The sequence below is a fragment of the Hesperophylax consimilis genome, chromosome 7 (genome assembly GCF_061612785.1).
Source record: "Hesperophylax consimilis isolate HC1 chromosome 7, BYU_Hcon_1.0, whole genome shotgun sequence".
Taxonomy (NCBI): domain Eukaryota; kingdom Metazoa; phylum Arthropoda; class Insecta; order Trichoptera; family Limnephilidae; genus Hesperophylax; species Hesperophylax consimilis.
In genome coordinates this window covers 4442233-4469399 of record NC_142842.1, presented here as the reverse complement: position 1 = coordinate 4469399, position 27167 = coordinate 4442233, and the positions used below count along the sequence as shown (strand labels likewise).

Here is a 27167-nt window from a genome sequence, read left to right as displayed (position 1 = left end):
TGGTCTCGTTCCCCTTAAGCCGCTGGTTCTGCTCTCTTATCAGTTTGCATACAATTAACATTAACACTTAACACAGTGAAATTCACTGCGGCGGGTAAAACCGTTTCACTGGACGATTGTGCTCCAAAATGATCACAGCCGAGTTCAACATATGCGGGTTTCAATATAAGACGAAATGTTCGCGGGTAAGATGCAACGATAACACTGAACAATACTCCTTGTCTCTGGGCCCGGATCAAGGAAAGGGGACAAGGGGCAGAGGGGGGTGAAGGGTACACATTTAAGGCTATTCAATTTTAAACCTCACGCGCAACTATTGGTAAAAAAATTACTGGAATTCCTTGTTGAAGAATTAAAATTTTTTCCATACATAATGCTTAAGCGACGTGGTTTTCACAGTTCTAATGACGTCACACTACACCCCGCCTGTTACCGCTCGGATTCCGCTCGTTTTGGCGGGCTTAATAAAATTTAAACTTTGAGAATTAATTTAACTATGAAAACAAACTTAAAAAAAAAAAAAAAAATACCAGTATTTAAGTTTGAATGCGAACATTGATAAAAAAAAATAAAAAAAATGGACTCAACTTCCTTATTACAATTTTGTAAAAGAAACTACTTTTTTTTTAAATTTGTGTTTACGTTTAAGTTGATTATCGAATTTATGAAAATTAGTAACGAGAACTTCCTAATTAATGTTTCTATGATGGCGGATCTCTTTTTCTAAATATATTGTTTTTTTTCCTTTTTTCTTAGTTTATGAAGATTTTGAAATTGTTTTGATCGTTGATTTTTTGTTTCTATAATTTCAATAAATAGTAAAAACCCCTAAAATAATTAGTTTTATTTCAAATTATCTCCCACTGCCATAATTTTCTTTGGCGATATAATGTCGACATCTCACAGACCGAGGGTAGGCAATTACGTGACTAAAATGTAGGTAGTTAAGTGTAAGGAAAGGGACACTTCGATGATTTAGGCTGGCCGCATACATACGTTTTCCGTATTCGATTTCCGAATTCGTTTTCCGTATTCGGACATCCGAATGCACGGAATCAGTAGAAAATACATTAACTGCCGCACACGTTCGTTTTAGTTCCGAACGGAACAAATTCCTTACGCACGTTCCGAATGCGAGCCGGCGCGTTCGGAGACACCGAATGGAAAAAACCTAATGACGTCATGTGGAACGTAGCTCTTGCATACACTTTGTGCCGACGCAAACGTTCGGAAATTTACGTTCAGTAATTCAGTGTTGCCAACGGATCTTGACCTAATATCGCCGTTTCTCATACATAAGGTAGCGTAAAGTAGCCGAATTTGCTGTTAGGTGGGACATGTTTAAAATTGATATTTTTACGTGAAAATAAAAATTTCGTGGGGGGGGGGGGGTAACTAGAGTATTTCAAAAAAATAAAATTTGTCCCCTGAAAATAAAAAAATTCATGGGGGGGGTGGCTAGAGAATTTCGGGACATGTTTAAAATTGATGTTTTTGAAGTAGCTTAATTGGCGACCAGTCGCCTTTTAGATTTTTTCGGCCCCGATTCTCGCTCTGAGTAGCCTAAATGGAGATATATCGCCCTTGTTGGCAACACTGGTTCTGACGTTTATACATTCCGAATGTAGAAAAACGAACGTTTGCGCTAGTCTCACGGAATTCCGAATACGGAAAACGAATTCGGAAATCGAATACGGAAAACGTATGTATGCGGCCAGCCTTAAACATGTAGAGTAAACGAACAGAGAAAGGAGAAACTCCAGTATCACCCTGATTAGAAACCATTATTTAGAATTGAAACATTACTTGAAAATGCTTCATGTTTATTAGCTAGATCATAATATCTAGGTAGTTTCAACCTCTGCCATTTTCCTCTATTCTCATAAAATTTCTCAATCGGGGTTGCCATATTCCTACTGTATTCAAATGAAAAAAACAAATATTTCATAATTTTTAATCTGCGATATATTTTTTTTGTGTCATCATTAATTATAAAACACACAGTGCCAAATTCTTTTCAATATTACTAATTCTTAGAGAAGCCTCTAACACTATACCAGTGTTTCCAAAACTGTGGCAACAGAATAATTCAACGACTGAATTAAATAGAAATTAAATTAACACAAAATCAGTAATATCCGATATTATTTTAATCAGAAGTGTGCAAAATCGGTAATACAAGTTTGGAAAACACCGTTCTAGTACAACGACCACAAATCCCCTCCATTTGTGTATTTAATATTAACAATACAATAAAAAATTCAAACAATCATCATTGTGGTCTACACAACACAAGTTAAATTAATCGCTCACAGTTACGACACTAATACATAATGATGAAGTCAGTGAGAAGAAATAGGATGGCTTTAGCAGGTTTATTTAGGCAAGTCAATACATTATTATTATGAAACTGACTGCAGTTGAAAGTAGTCAGTGGTACTCATAGACATTTAAATTGATATACCAGCCCATCAGGGAAAGGGGACAAACCAAGGTAATGTGGTGTGGCCGTCTCTTTTTCTGTAATTTGTCAATAAATTAGTCTGACAGTATACGGGCAACTGGTATTGTAATATTACGAATTACTAGTTTTTTTTACATTGGCATGCAAATCTCTGGCTCAAAAGTTCAGGCTTGTTTCAAAATTTAATATTTTGCTACACTATTTAGTTAAGACACTTTTACAAAAGTGTTATAATTTACTTACGACACTCATTTTTGCAGCCCTATTCAGACCCTACGCAGAAAAGTCCCACAATGGACTGCACTGCAAACTGTTGCTTTACTTTAGCGAACTTTTTCTGCGCAGGATCTGGTTATTTCAATGTGCGCTCTTCGGCGGTCAGCGTGCGGCTGTTGTCGTAGATTATTCAAAACATTCTCGAATCCTCCTGGTGCCAAAAATATGGTCACATGGTTTGCCTCCAGCTCGTAAACTGATACCCAGATTTTATGTTGGAGCAAGTCTATTAATTTGGATGCCTACGGTGATACCTGAACATTTCATATAGTAACTGGATTAATTTAAAATTTGGTTTATTTTCAATTGCAGTAAATGTAAGTTTTCAGGTGTTTTTTCACATTTATATTAAAATTATCACGAATTACAATAATAATTAATCCTAAAACAATGACAAATGAAAATATTGATCCCAATGCAATAATATTATATGCCGTTAAAAATTCATCAAATACAATAATATAATATCGTTCCCTTTCGGGCAAAATTCACCATCCTCGGGAACAAAGTTTGAAAATATTAACATATCCATCACAAAAATTTCGATACATCAAAACTGTTGTTTCAGGATTCGTGGCTTTTGAAGGAACGGAGACAATATAAAATGGTGAAAATATTTATAAATAAAAATTTCGTATACTTTGGTGTTATACGACTTATTATTCTTGGGACTATTCTAATATTTGAGATTTTAAGACGATACCGATGTTGTTTTCAACCTCAAAATTTAGGCCGAACTTGTCTGTATTTAATACCATCGCACAGATCTCTCGGCATTCTAATTTTACACCATTGCTTAACTGATCTTTGGATTCAAAGTCAGCCATCGTAGCCATTACCTACTGAGACCATCACCATGCTTTTTTTAAGGTAATTCGGGACATCTCAAGAAACATTAAAAATATAACATTGATTACAATTTTTTTTAATATTTTTAAGTCACACATTTTTATAAGCGTAATATTTATTCGTACGACAGCAATTCACCTGTATTTTTTCTCTTATTCTAAAATATGACATATTATTTAAATAAAGTACATTTTTTCGTAACACGCTTATAGGTCGCGCAATTTATTAGAGTCGACCCAAACAACAGAAAAAATTGTGTGTATTGGTGCATATGCTTACAATGATGTCCTTGAAAAAAGAACCAGCATTTATCTTGCTTATTTCTACTTGATCTTGTGAATAAGTGACAAAAAATGTATACAAGTTTGAAAAATGCCAAATTCAAACAACGTAAGTGAGGGATCAGATATGACGGGTTTGAAACATGCTGTATGTAAAGTGCTTGAAATGGCTTTATCCGTGTTTAGTGCCCGAATCTGAAGAGCCAGGAACTTCCCAATCTTCCTCTTCCCCATCTCCTTCTCTGCAGCCTCATATGGTTAAGAACAAGACCGTGCCATCACCCCAATTGGTGATGGCATTGTCGAATTGGCTTGGGACAGTCAGGATTCTTGTGTGATATTCACATAAAAAAAGCATTCGTGTACGTTAGTACAGCGTTTGTGTCAATTCTGACTGCGACACCTATAAATGTGAACACGAAATTTAAAAAAATGCGTCAAATTTTAACAGCAATAGATATAATATTTTTAATAAATTATAAGCCTTGTACATATTGAGATTTTGATTCATATTTCATTGTTAAAATTCAGTGCCATAAAGTCAAATGCACCGTCCTCCATTTTGGATAAGTACACAGTGACAAAAATTATAACATAAAGTCAAAACCGTAGACAAATAATAATTTTGTCAAAACCATAGACAAAAAAATTATGCCAAAAGTAGACTAGAATTTTAGTGTTATATTATCTATTATTATACTACAGATATTGAGAGATCCACCCCGGAATGTACAAGTTTAGGCAGAAAAATTCTCTCATGCATTAAGATATAGATATATTCTAAAGAGTTGGCCTATTGAACGTTGTGCAAAGTAAATGCTCCGTTTCTCATACAGACTGAGGTGTTCTCTCATCAATTAAACTATATGATCCATAACTAGAGTTACACAATGATAGTTTGATTATAAGTTTACTAATATTAATGACAGCATGTTTCTTATTATAATATGTGCATACAATATGTCTATTTTACAGTGGAACCTCACTTTAACCGTAATTCATTGAAGAATCTTACTCATAATGCGAAACACTCCCAATTAAAATATGATAATGCATTCCATGCAGAAAAAAGAATCACATTCTTGAGAGCTCTGGAAAGAAAACATTCCTATGTTCCTAATGCAATTATTGATGTTTTCAAAAATTACCTTGAAAGAATCACACTCTTGTGAACTCTGGAAAGAAACAATCCTATGTTCTCAAAAATTACCTTCTTGTGAACTCTGGAAAGAAAACATTCATATGTTCCGAATGCAATTAATGATGTTCTCACAAATTACCTTGAAAGAATCACATTTTTGAGAACTCTGGAAAGAAAACAATCCTATGTTCAGAATGCAATTATTGAAGTTCTCAAAAACAACCTTGAAAGAATCACATTCTTGCGAACCCGAATGCAGTTGTTAAAGTTCTCAGAAATTGCCTAAAGAATCACAATCTTGCAAGCTTCTAAAAAGAAACCATTTAAACTTGTAAACTCGTCATGTGAAACTCAGCTTGGTAAGCGGGTTATTTGTTCTGAGCATTATGCAAATCACTTGTTACAGGGGGTGATTTTTAAGCGAAGGTCCACTGTAATTAAGTATGTTTTTGCACAAATCTGTTTAAAAATATCGACAAAAGGGCAGTCATTACAAATTGATATACATAACTAAGCAATCGTTGGTATCACCACTGTAAATATTGGGGATACCAAGGCAAAATAAATACCTCAAATTTTGTCTTTGTTTGGACCAATTAATTCTTAAAAATAAATTACACACCTTTACTGATTGCACACCATCACTTTATTATACAAAGTTTATTCAAATAAAGTAATCGAACTTGAATAATAATAAGAGTGATAGATACTTTTTTTGGCTGTTTAAAGGTTTTCAAAGTCTATGAATGTCACCTTCAGAATTATGCTTTGTGCATCATTCTGTTCATAGATTTTCCCATTTTTATAGGCCTTGAATGATAAAAACCGAAAAGAAAGTTGAAGAAACCCAAATGAAATTATTTTGAAAAATATTTAATCAAGTATTTGGTTCTTATTTTGGCCACCTGCAGAGATAAGTATGTCAAACTGTAGACTGAACGCATAAGGAAAGTCTCAAATCAAGTCAGTAAATCACTTTCAATATAAAATTATAAAAAATAGTCAAAAAAGAAATGTAGGTAGATGTTTCATAACATGGTTCAGGCTTATTTTTCTAAAGCAAGCATACTTAAAAATAGTTCATTGATGACAAAAAATTGACTTGTAGCGTAGTATATTATTCTTAGTGGGTATTTCATCACCTCTGAGTAAATTGTCGATTAGCACTACTCATCGAGTAGCGTATATCTGTTTCACCACCGTTGAGTTACACTACCCAGATATCTATTTTTACCGCCATGTTAATCCTGTGATTAAAGATACTTGACAAGTAGTCACTCGGCAGTTTACTCAGAATTGTTGTTATACGCCATATTTAACAACAGATAAAACTGCATTTTAAATTCTGAACTCTTTGGACATTGAATTAAAAAAATTGTAAAGTATTTTTTCGTCCACTTTGTGTTTTGTAAATCTGTAAAAAAATGTTACATTCATAAAGCATATTATTATATTATACAATGTGTGATTGAGCGTATCAACACTCAATCATAACCTAACCTTCCTGATTCAGCGTCAGTAAGGAAATATATAAATTGGAAAATACTTAGTAGTCGTCGGCTGGTTCGGTACCGAAATACCGGTCGCCGAAGTTTCCGATTCCTGGCAACACGTAGAATTTTTCATTTATCTCGGGATCGAGGGCTGATGTGACGATTTTCACCTGAAAAGCACAAATTTATAGGTTATACATAAGATTGATTTTTGTACTGTTCCAAATTCTCATCCCACAGTGAACAGGTGCTAGGTTTGTTCGTTGGTTGTTTACCTTGGGGAAAGCGTAGGCTATAGAGTGCACACCGATCTCTGCCATGAGCAGCGACACAATGCTGATCCTCTCCTCCGGCACGTCATGGTCGAGCAGGACGCGGATGGCCATCATAGCAGCGGCACCCGTAGCCACCGTGGCGTCCATCAGGATCACGCGGTAGTCCTTGATGTCCTTGGGCAGGCGCAGGTAGTAGAGCTGCAACGTTTAAAATAAATCTAATTTAATCATACTTACAAGTAAGGTAGTTGATAGCGAAAAAGATTTGTCTATCTGAGCTAACCTACTTATTTATCAGGTTCCCTCTACTATTGGAGTTTGGCTATCATCGGGGCAACTTCGATCGATTTTAAAATAGCCAAATTTGGAACCTAGTATAATATTTTCCAGTCTTTTGATAACCTTGTCAAGGAGTTGCACTATAGTTTGTCAGTTACAAAAGCTAACCTCAGGTTCTCCGGTGGCCTGGTTGGTCTGGATGAGGATCTTGCCGATTCGGATATCCTTGCAGACGTCGCACACGGCCTGTTCCATGGTCTCCCCGGCGCGCAGGATGGACACTCCGCAAATTCTCTGGCAGCTGTTCCTCTTACCTGAATGCAAAAATAAATTAAACATAATATTATACCAATAAATTATTAATTCAAAGTAGCTGGGGAATGACAAGGGTAAACAAAATGTCTTTGCATTTTTCGTGATATTTATTTTTGGGTTATTATTTTGTGAAAATGTAATTTAACAATTTTTATTGTTTTTTATTATTCTCTATTCATAATTATTACTTCAGACAAATTTTCGACTGAACAAGTAAATTAATAAGTGCATATAAATAAATAAAATTATTGTACTAACTCGCATTTTTATTTCGATTCCACATATTTATTAATTTGTATATGAATACAAATAAAATATTATGTATCTTAATCTTTGATGGAGGTACTTATCAATACTACTTTTATAATATAAATGTATAGCTGGACGTCTCAGGTTCAAATCTGGGCATGCAGAAGTGAATTTTATTTGGTTTGTAGTAGAAGAATCCAGATTAATTCATTAATAATAAGCAGCTCGACGCTACTTAGGTACGTACTTGCTACTTAGGTACGTACTCGCAGTCGAAATCAAAACAGAGCAACCTACGTACTACAAGCACCTACTTGTCTATCGACGACAATAATATCGCAAGTCCGTCTTTCACATTACGAGAACTCGCCAGAAGGTTCGAGTCTACCGCCTAGGCATAATTGCCGCGCCGCCGAAACTTCGGGAAAGGGCCAGACCGAGCGAGTGGCCTCGATTTAGTTGCCATTTAACTACCTGCTGTTGCCACCGGCCGAACAGTATAAATAAGCCCGACGCAGCCAGTCAGTCAGTCAGTTATCAGTCCGCCGTCATTTAACAAAAATCAACGAGTGATAATCCGCGCACCTTTGCGCGAAGGACAATATTCCCGTTTTCACCCGTACCATCATGGACTCTATCGGGACATCATCATAGCGCTCTGGCCCAGATCGCCGTCCCTGGCCAGCTCTACTCGGATTACAAGCGCCCTGGTTCCAGCGTCTCTGACCAGCGCTTCTTCCACGCCACCATGACCACCACGAGGACACGCAGCATCCTCACTGGTCTACGCCGCTCCCACTCAACTGCCTACAAGGTCCGCCGCACCTTCGGCCTTCCGTCAGCACTGGAGTATTGATTCCCCAGATCGCCAGTGCCTGACCGCCATCGAGTCCCGGTCTCAGTGCGCCGTCACCAACTACCGCCTGGACCACATCACCGCAGCAACCGGAGTATTCAACATTTGTCCTACATCATCTCCTCGTCACGGCAACTGACTCAATAAACACTGTGACCTTCACCAACACGCTTTATTTTCGTGCCTCACCATTGATCCCCAAAGATTAATTTGTGATGTTATTTCACAATTATTTTTTTTAAATAATATATAGTATATTTGCGGTACGTTCAGGAGTGGAATATACTCTCAGTATCGCCCTGGTGTAAGACCACCATTCAGAATTGTAACGTTGCTTGAAATGGCTTTGGCCGTGTTTCTTGACCAATCTGAATAGCCAGGTACTTCCCCATCTCCTCACAAAATACCCCTCACTGGCTACAGACGGTTGGGAGCACTATAAATGAAATCACGGTAAGAACTAAACATATTCTCATTTCAAACCCAACAGATAACGTAACTTATCCCCTCTCTTTAACAATTTGTAAAAAAGTGACATGCTACTTCTAAGGATGAGGTCTGATTGTGTGGATTGGTGCGTTGATGGATTACAAACCTTGGTAGACAAAGTCCTGCGGGGTGTCCACCTCCACATGGTGGAAGGGAAGCAGCGAGAGGGCGTACTCTATGACCAGGCGGATCAGGCGCTTTGAGTAGAAGATGAACTCATCTCGGGGCGTCTCCCTGTTTCGGATGAAGGTGTGCAGACCACGCACCTGGAGACGACCAACACTTTTATTTAGTGGGTATTTAGCAACAAATTCGTCAAAGACAATATAACTGTAGTACTATCTGACCTAATAATTTATACATGTACATATATATAAATTAAATTTTGTATTAATTTCTAAAAACAAAAAATGATTTGTGATTCTAAATGATTATATCGATTTTACTTAATCAACTAAAGCTGGAATACCACATTCTATTCTATGATGTGTTTCATAGGATCTATGAAATCGATCAGTGAGAACAGAATTTCTATTTATAATTATACAAGGTATAACAGCACACACCCGAAAGATTTTAACTAGCGATTCCTGAGAATATTTGGAGTAAAAAATCTTGATATCATTTTGTAGTATAATGCTATTTTCTTTTCAATTAAAAATAAAAATATACTTTTCCATCACACGTCACAACTTGGCTAAACTTAACTAAGCTAATACATTGCGGTAAGACAAAAAAAATCAACACATTATGAAACAAAGATTTGTTGAAAGAATAGCAGGAAGATGTGGAATAGAGTCATAGTAAAAAAAAGGAATGTAACAATATTGAATGACTTCCCTATAAACACTTGGCACAAACGCAAGGTGGAAATTGTTTACTTATTCCTTGTACATATACAGTAGAACCTCGTTAATTCGAAATCCAGCGGACAACAAAAATCAAATTTCGAATTAACGAATTCCCACGTAATTCGAAATTTTATGAAAAAAAAAAAAAAAAAAACGCCGAAAATCGATTTTCTCGGCCGCCTCTTCAAATCCGGGTGGTATTTTAGTTGTAAATCGTATTAATACCAATTATTTCTTTATTTTCGCGGTCGATTACCGTAGCGGCCGGCCCTTTAAATTCAGATATTCGCAATAAATTCGTAAAAATGCTATATATTTACGCGTAAATCGAGATTTCGCTGCCGATTTCGGTCGCGGCCTACCCTTTAAATTGAGATATTCGTAAAAATACGATATATTTCGGCGTAAATCGAGATTTCGCGGTAATTTTCCGTCGCGGCCGGCCCTTTATTTCAAATATCTGAATTTGAATTCGTAAAAATACGATATATTTCCGCGTAAAACGAGGATTCGCGGCCGTATTTCGTCGCGGCCGGCTCTTCAAATTCAGATATTCAAAATAAATTCATAAAAATGCTATATTTTTACGATTTCGGTCGCGGCCTACCCTTTAAATTGAGATATTTGTAAAAATACGATATATTTCCGCGTAAATCGAGATTTCGCGGTAATTTTTTGTCGCGGCCGGCCCTTTATTTCAAATATCTGAAGTTGAATTTGTAAAAATACGATATATTTCCGCGTAAAACCAGAATTCGCGGCCGTATTCCGTCGCGGCCGGCTCTTCAAATTCAGATATTCGAAATAAATTCGTAAAAATATGATATATTTCCGCGTAAATCGAATTTTGTCGGCAGTTTTTCGTTGCGGCCGGCCTTTTAAGTTCAGATATTTGAAGTAAATTCGTAAAAATATGTCATATTTCGGCATGGATCGAAATTTTTCGGCCGATTTCCGTCGCGCCGTATTTTTTCAACTCGGATATTCGAAGTAAAGTTAGTAAAAATACGATATATTTCCGCGTTAATTGCGTCCGATTTCCGTCGCGGTGATGAAATACGATATATTTACGCGTAAATCGAAATTACGCGGCCGAGTTTCGTCGCGGCCGACCCTTTAAATTCAGATATTTGGCGTAAACTCCTAAAACTACGACATATATCCGCGTAAAATGTATTTTCTCGGCCCTTTAAACTCGGATATTCGAAATAAATTTGAAAAAATACGACATTGCAGTGTAAATCGATTCAGATTTACAAAATAATAATACTAATTAGGACGATGTATAACCACGTATAAATACATTTTTCGGCGTTTTACCGCCACGGCTGACTTTTAGATTCAGATTTACGAAATATTATGATTTATTTTCGCAAAAATCAATTTTTTTCGAATTACACGAACAAATTTTCGTGCGCGGACAAAAATAAATTTCGAATTACGAATTAACGAATTTCGAATTAAAAAAAATTTTGTATTAAAAAATTTTTCAGCGGAATTTTTTTTTGCGAAAATTTCGAATTACGCGTTTTTTCGAATTATCGGGGTTCGAATTAACGGGGTTCTACTGTATAGTTTTCTCAAAATTATCTCTTTTGAAAAAGTTGAGTGTTGGGCATTTCAGCATGTAAGCTATATTTATTATTAATTTGATTGCATGAGTTGTACCTGTGGAGTGGGTGGCAAAAGGTAAATGGAGTCAGGAAGTGGTTGTCCCATGTGTGCGTGTGCTAGCTCCTCTCTCAGCTTAAACCCTCGCTACAAATATAACACAAAACAATTAAAATACATACTACAGATGGTGGTTAATATTATCAAACCAGCTAGAACAGTGCACTTTAATATTCTTGGAACTACTCCAAACTGAGCTTGGCAAGATGCATGTCTAATTGCAAAGTGACTGAATAAACATTACCTATACATGTTGATGTTATTTTAGGACGTATTCATTGTGTGGAGAATGGACGAAACTCCAGTGAAATCAAACACATCAATCACAAACACATGAATTTTACTTTAGACGACGTCACAGAAAAACTTATCATAGAGTTATTGAAGTGTAATATTGCCTGTCAGAGGACACAAATAAAATGTTCACATTTTTAAAAATTATTAAAATGCATTGCCAATGCTCTGCCATATAAAGAAATATGGCATACATAAAAAAGTAATACAAAAAAAGAAATTTTGTAAACGTGTATATTTAGCATTTGTATTACTATGATTTGAGGGAAACTCTCCATCTACGATGTAGTGGCGCGTTATGCTACTGGACTACATCTTGGACGAGAGTTTTCCTAGATTTCCGGAAGCATTGACTCGTTCTGCGGCGCATCAAAGCAGCGAACCCATGTACCCCCCCTCTACAAACATCTGCTTCGTCAGGGGAGGTTGAACAGTGCCCTGTACGCGTGTTCATGACCTTCTTGAATGAACGCCTTCATTCTGGCCCAGAGTTCGCAAGTGCACAGGCTCAAGTCGTTTCTTTATTGGAGGACTATAACTGTTAAATCTCTTAAAAAGCATGTTGGCTTGCATGCTCATGCTTTTCTCTGACGCATTGTATCTTTAAATGAATTAAGCAAGCTTGTTTAGTGACAAGATCAGGTTACATACCCCAACAGGGGATGCCATAATCCCACTAGCTTTAGGCAGTTGGGATACTGGTGCGTGGTTCACATAAAATATAAAGCTAATTTTAACCTTACCAACATGAGTTGAGTGTGCACGTGCTGCACAATGAGCTGTATGGCGACACTGTTCTCCCCGCCGCGCGGCACGATGATGTCCGCGTGGGCCATGGATGGCGCGATGTAGTTGCAGTACGCAGGCTTGACCATCTGCATGTACTGCTTCAGGACGCCGTCCAGCTCGCGGCCGCGCTGCGATATGTCCCTGAGATCAGATTATGAACGTCAAGAGAAGTGAGAAAAATATTTTTAGTTGTTGAACATACTAGTTATAACTGACCACAAATAATAGATAAACTAAAAAGTTACTTTCGCTGTTAAACAAAACGTTGTCTCGACTTATTTAAAAAAAAATTGTTGTGGTTATTCCAAAGTTCATGATGAAAGTTAATTTGTCAGCTGAAAACAGTTTAGAGCATTGAGGTTGAAATTCCAGACAGAGAAAAGCTGTGCAAATTTCATGACACCAGAGCTACGAATTATGATTCAGAAACCCGTGATTTTTTCAAAAACGGCGCTATAAAAATGGTAAGAAAATCAAAAAATCTCCAACATTGGTGTATCAATTTATACAACCGTATATATGTATTCACCTCCGCAAGCGGCGCGCTAATCTGATGTCCGCATCCGTGTCAACAAACACCTTCATGTCCAGCAGTTTCAATACGTCCGGGTGGTAGAAGGCCAGAATGCCCTCGAATATTATCACATTGGCTCCATACATTGTTTTCTGAAAAACAGAATTGAGTTAAGTTGAAATACTTTACACAAATGGGGATATTAACTACAAAAAAAGAGGAGCATTGAAAAATGGAAGAACAATAAATTCTGTAGTACCTACACATCTAATCCTGTTCTAAAGCCATAAAATATAACGCAGTAGAAGTAGGTAGGTACCTGATATTATTATTATTGCTGTCTAATTTAAATTAAATGGCAACATTTTATTTGACTGGTCATAAAAGCGTTCCGTTTTCAAATTGTTAATTATGTATGTAAAAGTATTGGAGGAATATTTTTCACATGTCGTTACAATATATTTTATGCAATATGAGGATGTACTTACAGTTCGATTATCTCTTGAGTGTGTGACATAATTGTATATGGGAACCTCTACTTTTTTCCCCTCTTTAAGCCTTTGAAGAACTGAAGACAGGAGCTCCATATCGAATGCATCCGGGTGGTCAAAATTATACTCATTTTTCAATGCCTGTATGTGCTGTGCTTCGTTGAGAACCTGTGAAGAAAAATAATGAAATATACTATGTATTGTGTTGCAGCAGCTACTACTAGGGGTACTAGGTTCTAGAAATTCAATACATGCAACGTGCATCACATTGGAACCTATGAGTAAGACAGCGAATGTACGCTACATCTACCTATCTAGGATAATAGCGACGCCGCTAACCTAATTACTCGCAATTTGTTCTCGAACGAGTGGTACCTAAATAAACACGGCGACATTGTGGTACCTAAGTCAGTCTTTATTACTCAGTCGATCAGACCCGTTCAAGTGCCTAGCTGCAACTGACGACGGGCGGCCTCTCCGCCACCGCCCACGCATTGGGCACGCTCCCCTCTCCCGCATCCCGAAGTACCTACAAGCGTATCCAGTTTTGCCCGCGGTTCGAGCTCACAATCATCAGACAACAAAGTCCACCGTACCTTTAGCTTACTTTACACTAGAGTACCAGAAAGACCCATGGTCTTCACCAGTGATAACACCACCTTGAAGTTCGGTCTCCACCGACGCGTTGTCGAGCTTCATTGCTGTGATCATGGACCATGGATTCGACATCGGACATCGTTATCAACAACTTTTGCCGCTGCTAGGACCTCACAACATCTTTCATTCGCATTATGAATATGATGATAAATTCAACGGTATTTTTTATAATATTACATAATTATGCAGCAATTTCATATGGAGTCTGATTTTGCTTTGCCGAATCAAACATTTGGGCTATTTGCAAAATATGCAAAAAAAATTATAAAACCATTTTACCAGAAAGTGAGCAAAAATAATTGGTTTTTGTATTTCTAAATAGATAATAGATAGATAGGTGATAGATTATTGTAAACAAGTAGAATTGGTTATTATAAAAAACAATAGCATAATATGCTATGCTATTATTTTATCAACATACAGAATTTAAAAAATTACAAAGAATGAATACCAACCGTCCAAAAATGGTGTACAACAATATAAAAGAATAAAACCTTAAGCATTTGAGACAATAAAGTTTGGGTCAAGTGAAGTCAAGTAAAAACAAGAGATTTAAGAAATTTAGTAAATTTCTGGAGACTATCGCAATGAATCGCACAAAAAAATTAAAAATAGCAATTGATTTCAACTTAATTACTACGAGAAATAACCATTTGTGTCAGGGGAGATGGTAAAAAATGCATTAAAGTTCCATTTTTCTCAATCAAAGTTAAGTTTGAAGGCTGGGAAATACTAACAATCTAAATACCTATTCTGTGAATGTTTTACATCTCCCCCAACTTAAATAGTTGTTTCCAGTGGTAATTAAGTTAAAATCAAGTGTAATTTAATATATTGTGTGCGTGAGGAGGAATTCAGCGACTTTACTGCTATCACTACATATATCTGAAATCTTGCCACTACCGCAGATGTTATATAGTCTAAGAGGTTGGGAGAAGGTTAAGAAGGTTCTTTGGAAAGTTTCTGGGTTTTTTAGTAGACGGCGATTGATATCGATTTCAATTGTGGCTAAGACGGAGAATTCTACACGGGTATTTATAATTTAGAAAATAAATTTAATGTCATTTTTGTCACACCATTCATTTAATGTTTCTAATTTGAAATTTACATTTATAATATTATTGTTGATCTGCGCTTTCTCCTTCCTGATTTTATGGCTTCATAGTTTTGCAGTCTTTAACAACACGGAGGAAGGAGGAGTAAGCACAATGACACAGCCCAAACATACAATTAAAGATGTCAGCCGAACAATACTGTATAGAACATTTTGGTGATATCACAGAAACTGAGAGAAACAGTTCATTTTATCTCATTTTTCTCCCACAGGGTGTTTTTAACTTGCTATAGTTCCATCAATTGGTAGAATTTCGAATTAGTGACTTCACCGAAATGTGTGTAATATGGCATACAATAATGCTGCATAGCAGCCTATAATGTGCCTGACATTGTTAGGATGTCTTCTTTAATTAACAAAACACTATCAGCGAGACAATCACACAAATTACGGAAGGTTAGGGTTAGATAGCATTTGTTTTTATATATTTACACATTTTTCTTATCTGCCACGTTGAGTGCATAAGAAAAGCACTCAATGGGTTATCTGCTTAATATGTAAATACAATGAAATTTTTATAATACTGTCACCAAAGTCAAATTGAACATTTGGCTATGGTTTCGGCCAGAATTAGCGAGAATTCAAAGCATTGCTATTAAAATAATAATATATAAAATTAATGTCAGCAAAAAAAGCTGACAGAAGCAATTTTATTCAGTCATTCAAAAATTCATTCTATTCGCCCTTTCCACTGAGATAACACCCTAAATCCTAAAAATATACATATTTACTAGAAAGCTGAATAAATTCGGTCTCTTAGAGTAAAATAAGATTATCGTTACTGTTACGGCGGGAAATATTAACTTAATTAAAACAGAAATAAAAAAATAAAACTTTGACCCTGAGGCGTCAAATTGCATCTTACCTTGTAAAAGGAATCCATACTGACTATAGTCACCCAGGGAACATCGAGGGACTCGATGATTCTCTCTGCAACGGTTGTTTTTCCCGAAGCACTGGCACCACAAATTCCTTAGAAAGGAAGAAATTAAATAAAGAACTGGTTTACGTTAAAAGGGGTTGTCTTTGTTCTTCTTTACATGGTTGCTATAAAAGGAGCCTTTCAGTCATTCCGGGGTTTCCGGCATGTCTCTCTTCATAAATGCCTCCGAGGAACTGTGATCACTCTCCTACAATATGCACTGTTATTTGATCCAATCATTCCACATTCAGCATTTCGCGAGAGAGAGAGAGAGAGAGAGAGAGAGAGAGAGCGCTGGCAACTTTTTAGTGGGATCAACAAAATGATTGAAATAGTCTTTCAAAAGGGTTTGGTTAAGTATATTCATTACAACTGTTAATAAATCATTCATGTTGGAGGTTCGAGGTCAGGGTTTGTATTTGTCCGTAATAACAGTGGTATCAGCTCACCGATGACAAAGGGCTCCACCTGCTGTCCGGCGGAGTTATACCACGGGGGGCGACCTGCCGTGTAAATGGTCCTGCGGTCAGCGTGCATGATGTTCTCCGAGGCTGTGCGCTTGCTGCCCGCCTGGCTCAGGGAGGTGGTGCGTGGCCGGCGGGAACGCGGGGACTTCAGGGCCCCCGATCCTGGACAACAAACAAGTAAATAATATTAATGATTTATTACATGATACGTCCAGTAGGCCGTCCCAGATATAGTTGGGAGAAACGACTCCAGAGACGGTGCGAGGAGAGGCTGGCCTGCTATGGACGGAGACCGATGAAGTAGCGCAGGACAGGGCCTCTTGTTGATGCGATGGGTCCCCCACCCGAATAGGACAAGGGGAAGAGTAGGGATAGATTTATTGCAAACAGTTAACAAATCAGAATGATGAATGAGAGAGTTCATTCCAGGCTCAAAGAATTTTTGAGAGGAGTGGCAATTTTGTTAAAACAATTAAAACATATTTTCATTATTGTATTTTGTGTATTGTGAAATGAGATAGTATGCCAGCCTGTTTGATGTTATTTTTAATTTTAATTCATATGACAGTTGTATTGCCCTTGTAACACAGTTATGAAAGTTTAAAATAACTGGAATTTTGCATTTGCATTGGTACTTTGTTGGAATTATTAAGAAACTATTGAAGAATTAAAATAATCAATACTTTAATTCTTACTTTCGTCGGTGGCTTATTGGAGTAAAATGACACTGAAACAGGCAATCATTCACCTATAAAATAATGTGCGTTATGAATTTTTAAAATATTTTACCTGGTGATGTAAATAAAAGTGTTTTAAAATGAATGCAAAATTAATATCCACAGAAGAATACAAATGAACTACTAACAAAAACTATAAGAACATACCGAGTCAAACGCTCAATTAGGTATACCTAATAGTTCTCCATCCTTCATATTTGAGAGTGGTTGAATTTGTGTTGTGGACATAAAACCTGCATGTGTATGTACATGTTTAATTGGAAGAGCCATTATGGCGAAGTTAAGACAACTTATCAAATAATAATCCACTCTACTCCTATTATGTGGTCAACGGAGGAGATTCAATTGTTTAATAGAACCATCGACATTGAATAACAATACTAGCCTGTGTGGCAATTAAACTGACCAGTGATTGGTTCATTGGTCTGGGAAGTATGAAAACCAGACCATTGCTACTCCAAAACTAAATGCAGAAAACAACATTAACATTACCATTTCACCACAATCTACAAATCTGCCTTGATGATGGACACTGTAATGCTATCCGAAACGTTGGCTAACGAAGGAGGAGGCGCATCACGGCATAATAAACTACAAATTAATAATGATAATACTTTTGGCCATGAAAAAAAATTCTCAAATCATATCCGGGGTAGTACATAGTTAGTTGCCTGTGAAGTTAAACAATTCTACGCATGCGGGCAATACAGTGGTAGATGTGAAGCTAATAAAAACACTGTTTAATAGTGCTCGTCTTAACAGTTGTAAATATGTTATTTTAAGATTGTCACAATGAGGTCGTCTACTTGTGAAATTGCATGTTATTTACAAAGTTGTCTATCATGTATATATATATATATATTTTTTAAGGTTGGAGACGGTTTACACGTAGTTCCCGTGAGCACTCAGGCCATAGGCCCGCCCAATGTGCTATCTCCCATTTTACCTCAATCCTTTAACAACAACCCAGTCCCTTTGATAAACTTCACCAGGGTTGTTATTAGGTATGTGGCTATGTCTTCTGGTTCTACTGTATGTCTCCCCAGGTATCTGAGCCTAGTTCCCACCAGGGCAGGACATTGGCACCATAGGTGAATTGGAGTCTCTTCATCCTCTTCACATTTCCTACATCTATTGGTGTTATCCACTCCCAATATCTGCATGTGTCTCCTGAGATGTCCTACCAGTGTCTATCATATTAGTTTACAGCATGCTGAGGACAGGACTGAAGGTATAAGCCATCAAAACGCCGCCATTTGCAGCCGGCTGAAAAGCGTATGACATCATGGTACATGCGCGGCAGTATTGCAGCACTGCCATCCGAATTATAAACTGACATCACGAGACACAATTGCCTACATTTTGCCAACGTTGACTTTGAAAGTCTATAACATCGTCCCATTTGGAAATATCGAAAAACTAATTTTACGGTCATCATCAACACTTTAAATATAATACATTTTCATCAAAATAATAAAATAAAAATAAAAACAAGAGACAAACTCATTGCACATGAAAAGAAAATGAATGAACTGATCAAAGAAGATTTAATGAAAGTGTCCAAAAAACATATTAATTTGCTATCTAAATTGTAACTGATTGATTGAAGAATTAAAACAAGTGATAAAGTAGGTACCTACCAATAATATAATATTTTTAACAGAAAATCATTTTAATTGCTATTTTCAAAATTGGAATTATAACATCTCAGGATTTTTTACAGGGCATACTTGTTATTTTAATTGCCATTTTCAAAATTGGAATTATAACATCTCAGGATTTTTTACAGGGCATACTTGTTATTTTAATTGCCATTTTCAAAATTGGAATTATAACATCTCAGGATTTATTACAGGTATGCGCTAGTAGTTTTCTAATGATTTGGGGACATCTAGTTTTATCTGTACCAATGAATGGGTCTAGTGCCCAGCAAGATGTGCTAACGACTGTCTCAGAACGTGTTTACCAAAAAATAAGCACAGACAACACTGACCATTCATTAGCATGTTTTGCGTTATAATTTAACCAAAAAATTACATAAATTTAGCAATCAAAATAAGTTGCCATAGCTACAAAGATTGAAAGACATGTTTTTTTTTGCAATTTTAGTAAAACCTGTCTTATCAAATAAAGAGGATTAAAATGTCACCAGTGACCAGATACTTAAATAATAACTAGTTTTATCACACTGACTTCATATCATTCGGGTATGGGTACCGCCGCCCTAGGAACCATTCATTAGATAACCAACACCTCTGCCAAAAGTACGTCCGCCACTCCTGGACACACTGACCCCCTAAATTCCTACACACCCCTCACACTTGTTTCCTTCTCAGAACTTCCTCTCCTTTATTTCCTCATAAATACCCTCCACACAGCATCCCCAAATATGATAGAGGCCATGAGGGAAGTTATATTCCTCGTGGCCTCCTGTGTGGAACTAATATATATAAATGAATGGATATTTCAAAGCGCCATAGCTCACCATGAAAAGGATGCCGCAAATTGAAAATGATTGCATTGACTTAGTTGCTTAGCAAATATCATAACGCCAGAGCTCACCGATCAATAGTTTTACTAGCAAATCATGAGCTCGTGAGTTCTATCTAAATGCAGTATAACATTGTTTTGTGTTTTAGAATTATTATTAGTGTCCTCATACCTGAGGACGGAGGCCTGTTGGACCTCGTGTTGGGAACCGTGGTGGGGGAGGCTGGAGCCCCTGTGAGGAACTCATCGTCCTCCCGGAGAAACACCGATTCATATCGGGCTGCCAACTCTGTCACATCGCTGAAAATATACCAACAAAACAAATGAGTCTGAAAAAATCTGTTAAATATTTCATTTAACTGTAGTGTGCGTATACACATTGATAGTTAAAAAAAAATATATTTGTATAAGATGTTTCAGCTAATAGACATAGAATTAAACGAAAAAAAAATAATGCCTTTTTTCCAAAAATAACAAACAATGACAAATATTCCAAACGCCGATCGCATAAACTGTCAGTTTTAATGAAATGGCCGACTTGCCTTGACTTTACCGTTGTATGGAAAAAAACTCACACTACCGGCCTTGTACAGTCATCTGTGTTGGATATTTTTGCTGTGAACATATATTATATGGTTCCATGATAACTCAACACAGTGACAACTTTTAAAAAGTGATATAAAGTCATTAGAAACGATGAAATTTTTTTTTTTTAAACCTAACCTAACCTACTTAACCCAGTTAATAAAGTTTTTGTTTCATCACTTTCCATGACTTTATATATATTTTTTTAAAGATGTGATGATTTATCCGGTCACCATATTATATATATGGACATATGGCCCGTAATTTGAATGGATTAACACAAAAACAGTGTTATGCCGATAATGTTGTTTTTCAGCATGAGGGTTTAATTGAACTGAAAATATTTGAAGAAATTGACCAAATATCGAAATTATTTCTTGAGCAGTCAATTTTACTGGCAAGTCTGTTGCCTGCGAGTCGTGACTATTGGTGACCAGTGGCGGCTCGTGACATTTAAGAGTGATGGAGTGTTAAGTTTGAAAAATTTGACATTGGACTAACCAAATGATTTTTTTTTTTTTAAATTAGTTTTATAGTATGAAGATTTTCAGGAAATTTCAGTTTGGCCATGCGTCGCACAGATTTCCTGAAAATCTTCATACGTAAAACAGAATTTGTTTGACTTCTTCGAAACTAAATAACTTTAAAAAAAAATCGTTTTTATGGGAAAATTTTATAATGCTGTTCGAAAAGTTGGCTAAAGAATGAAGTAGTGCAACACGGCATAATAACCCAAAAACCAAACACTATATTATGTTTGGCCGTGAAAATCTAGAAATATATGGCTTTGAGGAGTCAAAAAAAATAAAAACACAGTGATCAAAGTCACCTTTCGGAATGGGGTGACCTTTTTTACAAACTTATTTATTAAACTGATTTAATCAATCCCAAAAAATATTGTAAAAAATAAATAAATGCATGTTTGAATATTCAAGTAGTTTTATATATCGATAGACACAGATATAATTTACAATATAAAAAACACAGAACTTTTATAATCGTTGAGGAATTTATAAAATGTATTTACATTTTCTTTTTTTATTAAAACACAAATAACATTGTTTACATCACTTTATTTCGATACAAAATCTCAACATGTTTCATGAACCAAGTTCACTTCATCAGGAGCACAAGTATACTAAAGTTATAATTAAAATTAGGTCTAGAAAGAAGAGGTAGAAGGAGCGGGGAGGGGTAAGAGTGGGGGAGGGTTATTCAAAGTAGGAATTAAAATGTCATTAGACGGGAAAGACCGGGTAATTGGGAAAATATTTAAAATGGGGTTTATAAAAATTTTTTGTTTATTAATAATATCTGCTTTCATATTCACGTGTTTTCTTATTTCTAGGATTTCAAAATTATTGATTTGAGATACCTTGTAACCAGAATGTAGTATTTTAAAACCTGAATTAATATCGAAAGTATGGTCGTTATTTAATAAATGATCCGCAAATTCTGATTCACAGTTTCCCTTTAAAGCCCTAAGATGTTCTTTAATTCTGATCTCAAAGTTTCTATTAGTTTTTCCTATATAAAAGGAATTACAATCATTACAGTTGAGTTTATAAACACCTGATTTTTTAGTTTGACTATCAATATCTTTATTATTAAGAATATATATTTTTTAATTTGTTATTCGTATAAAACGCCGGTTGAATAGTGAAGGGGATGTTTTTATTTATAATTTTGGAAGTATCATTATCTACAAATAGAATTCTACGCCATTGTTTGTTTGTATCTTTATAAATAGGATAAATATAAAGTTTAAAGAATTTATGTTTAATTTTTTTATTTAGTATTTCATCTATCAATTTAGTTTCTTTTGACGTAGTAAATTTATTCCCTAGTATTCCAATAGAAGAAAGTAAAACCATCATCAATAATTTGTTAAATTCATCTAACTTACAGAAAGACCTTATCCATGACCTTATTTTATTTTTCGAAGTTATTTTTAAACAAAATTATTTTCAATTTAACAATACAATTTTTAAACAAAAGGATGGCTTGGCCATGGGGAACAGTACGAGTCCTTTGATTGCAGACATTTTTATTAATAATTTAGAAAATAAGATTTTTAATAGCGGTGCCTTGTTACTTAAAAATGTATATTGTTGGAAGAGATATGTTGGCGACATTTTTTGCATTTGGTTAGGAACAGAAAGACAATTGAACATGTTTTTAAACTTTTTAAATAAAATACACAAAAATATTCAATTTACATTAGAAATAGGTATAGATAAGAGTTTAAATTTCTTAGATTTAAATTTAACAATAATAGGTAATAAAATAGATTTTAATATTTTCCGTAAAGATACGTACACTGATATTGTCATTCATAATTCATCAAATCATCCCTTTTCTCAAAAAGTCGCAGCTTTCCATTCTATGCTTAATAGATTAATTTCTATTCCTTTGTCGGATCCTAATTATATCTCAGAATTAAATATCATAAAACAAATAGCATCTAATAACGGCTATCCTAATAAATTGATAGATGAAATACTAAATAAAAAAATTAAACATAAATTCTTTAAACTTTATATTTATCCTATTTATAAAGATACAAACAAACAATGGCGTAGAATTCTATTTGTAGATAATGATACTTCCAAAATTATAAATAAAAACATCCCCTTCACTATTCAACCGGCGTTTTATACGAATAACAAATTAAAAAAATATATTCTTAATAATAAAGATATTGATAGTCAAACTAAAAAATCAGGTGTTTATAAACTCAACTGTAATGATTGTAATTCCTTTTATATAGGAAAAACTAATAGAAACTTTGAGATCAGAATTAAAGAACATCTTAGGGCTTTAAAGGGAAACTGTGAATCAGAATTTGCGGATCATTTATTAAATAACGACCATACTTTCGATATTAATTCAGGTTTTAAAATACTACATTCTGGTTACAAGGTATCTCAAATCAATAATTTTGAAATCCTAGAAATAAGAAAACACGTGAATATGAAAGCAGATATTATTAATAAACAAAAAATTTTTATAAACCCCATTTTAAATATTTTCCCAATTACCCGGTCTTTCCCGTCTAATGACATTTTAATTCCTACTTTGAATAACCCTCCCCCACTCTTACCCCTCCCCGCTCCTTCTACCTCTTCTTTCTAGACCTAATTTTAATTATAACTTTAGTATACTTGTGCTCCTGATGAAGTGAACTTGGTTCATGAAACATGTTGAGATTTTGTATCGAAATAAAGTGATGTAAACAATGTTATTTGTGTTTTAATAAAAAATAAATAATGCCATCACAAAGTGAAAAGCAGTTAGAAGAAGTTTTCTTCGAAAAATTACATTTTCTGTTTGAAAATATCCAAAAAACATTGATCATCTAAATGAGACGAAGTGAAAAAAATGTTAACGCTGACTGACCGGAAACTACAAAATCCGGTCTAAGCGCAATACGCAATGATTATCGCTAGTGAAAAACGTTTAGAAGAGATATTAGTATGCAATAGCACCTCTAATTTTATAGCTCTATGCTAAAAAAAGCATCAAAATGTTAGAATATAAAAGAAACCAACTAATTTAACACTTATTTTCGAAGCGTTATTGTATCCACGTTTCCTGAAAAAAAAATATTAAAAAGAAATGAGTAAAATCTGAGTGGTTGCCAGAATAATGCATATATCCGTCTCTTTGTCTATTGCGAATTAAACAAACTTGTTATTAACATCGCAAAATGCAATAAATTAACATTTACACGTAATAAAAATAAAATATCCTTTGTATACACACTAAACGGCACACACATCAATGAAGTAAAATATATCAGGGACCTTGGGGTAACACTGGATGTTAAATTAAACTTTATCCAACACACTGATGACATCATTAACAAAGCCAATAAAATGCTGGGATTTATAATTCACATAGCAAAACCCTTCCACAACATAAACACTCTATATTCCCTTTACACCTCATATATTCGCCCGCACCTGGAACACTGTACACCGATCTGGACTCCTTTATACCAAGCCCATATCGAAAGAATAGAAGGAATTCAAAAAAAATTTTTTAAACACATAAATTATAAACTAAACTTACAGTTCTCAAATTATACCGAATCCATTAAATTTCATAATTTTAACTCCCTCCAAACACGACGTCTAATTTTTGATCAAATCCTATTATTTAAAATCCTAAATAATGGTCTGGACTCACCAGAACTTACCAATTTAATAAATTTTCATATTCCGTCTAGATCAACCCGACAATCTGATTTATTTTATCTACCCTCGTGTAGAACAAACATTCGAAAAAATTCCCCAATTCCTCGTATATGTGCACAATATAATAAAAATTTTTACAGCATTGACATTTTTGGTAATAACCTAAAGAAATATCGATATGAATTAATGCGTACGATCAATTATTAATATGAGAGTATGGAATGTATCGGCAGCATCTCCTATCCTCTTCCTATTTTCCTCTTCCTCTCCCCTTCCTTTAACACAAAATTAATTTTAAGAAACTAAAACTTCATTTCTAATGCACTTTAACATAAGAAACTTCTGTGGCTTGACTACAATTAACTTGTATATTTATATCTATCACTGCATATTATATAAAAGCTGTTTGTTTCTTACAAAATAAATAAATAATAATAATATTTGGATGATGTATAATATATATTACAGTATATTTGTTGTTTTTTTCCACATTTAGTATGGTATTTACCTAAAACTAGGTCATTGGAAATATGTTTCAAGGTGAACAAGAGTGTATAGGTTAATATAAAAAGATTAAAAACACATAATAATATTTACATATTATAACAATGATTCTTTGGTATTGTATTATTATTGAACGGAAAATACAAATGGTTTATTTACCTGTCAAAATTTCCAAGATTTCGTAGAAATATTTGCCTATGCATTATTGTGCTTATTGATGGGAAATATTAAATAAAACTTTACAATCTATTTCTGCAGCAGACGTACGAAACTTTGCACAAGTCTTGATTTTGCAATGGATACAATGCACTATGTATTAATTCAAGAATACTGATAAGTTTAAATATTCCACCAGTTTATATTTATGTTATCAAAGAAATGAAGATTAAATATGACTTATCAATCATAAAAAAAATTATGATATAAAATTATATTCACGGGGAATCACAATATTAATAAAATTAGGCACAATTTGTGCAACATTGTCTTATCATAACTTGGAGTGACTATATTATTATATTTTCAGACTGGATAACTCCATTAATTATTAACTGTGCTAACCAATAATTTTATTTATAATTATTATTATATGGATAGTGAGTGATTTTATTTTTTTTTAAAGTCAACAGTGATAAAAACCAATTGAATTTTGACAGTATCACCTCAAGGATGCTATGTTATATAAGTCAATTGATGTGTATGTGACACATGATACAGCATCTTGATTTGTGAGTATTAATAAGTCTTTAATTTCATAGAGAAATATACAGTTTAATTTTTTGCCTTCATTTGAAAGAAATGTGATATAATTTTATTTAATGCTGTTTGTTGTGAAGTTGTCAAAGTAATTCGTGTGTAAATGTAAATGGAGAATGAAAATAACTGACAGCTGAAACGATTGAAATACAAAACGAAAGGAAAATATTTTCAGTAGGTAAGTTTAATCTAGTGACCCTTTATTTATTTTCGGCATTTGTAAATGATTTGTTCAATGAGAAGTTCTGACAGAGTAGGTCAGTTTAATTGTGTAATAAATTTGATAAAGTCGAATTTAATTACAAAATAATAAGTGATACATCATGTTATGAATGTTTGTATGCACAAAATAAGGCGCAGGTAAAGTAAAGTGGGGACGGAACGTGGTCAAAACATTAAATCTAAATGTCTAAAAATAGATAGGAAAGAGAACAATGATCTCGAATAGGTTAAACCCGCATGATATTTCAGTTAGATGTCGGAATAAATGATAAGCTATAAAATATGCACGAATTCTCTATTTACCAAGTGATAGATAAAACGATAAAATACCTGCGCGGTGTACCAAAACATTGCAAAATATCAAACCACGTTCGTGATTTTTTTAACGATTTTCAACAGCGTGCTGAAATTATCAGACATGGAAAGCGAATTATTTTCGGAGAATATTATAAAGTGTATTTACCTGTCGGAGCTCGCCGAACTCAAAGTTTCGCAGTGATTAACCTGAGCTGCCATCTCATACTTCGTAGCACCTGCACTTGAAAGCGAGACAATCACCAAAAATCAACTTTGATTTTTCTTAATATTGTCTCCCGTAAATTTTAACAAGAATAATAATTACTTTTGCATCGGAACTGCATTCCGGAATTCAACGTAAACAATGTTAAAATTTAATTTAAAAATTTATTACACGACGTCTGCACAATTTTCAAAGTTCGGCCAAGCTTCTATGTGCTTCTATGGCGGAAGAAGGACCGACTGTCATAAATAAAAATTGCTGTTTATGGAATATTTTTATTTTCTAGCCAGAAGAGTGAGGTTTTTTTCTCTAATCGTTTGGTTTAAACACATGCGCATAAATATACAACCACATGCGTAGCAACTGTAAAACTGTCGCCAACGTTAAAATGATTTCATCATTTCACTCCAAAGACCA

The 27167-nt window shown here is 34.8% G+C and overlaps 1 protein-coding gene across 2 annotated transcripts; it reads right to left on the bottom strand.

Moving 5' to 3' along the window:
* Positions 1-1963: 1963 nt before the first annotated feature.
* Positions 1964-26953, bottom strand: l(2)k01209 (uridine-cytidine kinase-like lethal (2) k01209). Of its 2 annotated transcripts, XM_089633139.1 has the most exons (12): positions 26694-26953; positions 20137-20264; positions 16720-16899; positions 16214-16320; positions 13575-13745; positions 13102-13238; positions 12527-12713; positions 11487-11576; positions 9074-9233; positions 7227-7372; positions 6780-6977; positions 1964-6674 (listed from the first exon to the last, which is right to left on the bottom strand). In XM_089633139.1, the coding sequence occupies exons 1-12, from the start codon at positions 26744-26746 to the stop codon at positions 6558-6560; spliced, it is 1674 nt and encodes a 557-aa protein (XP_089489265.1). In that variant the 5' UTR covers positions 26747-26953; the 3' UTR covers positions 1964-6557. The 2 variants fall into 2 exon arrangements, with proteins under 2 accessions (XP_089489265.1, XP_089489266.1); XM_089633140.1 differs by lacking the exon at positions 20137-20264.
* Between the last annotated feature and the right edge of the window lie 214 nt (positions 26954-27167).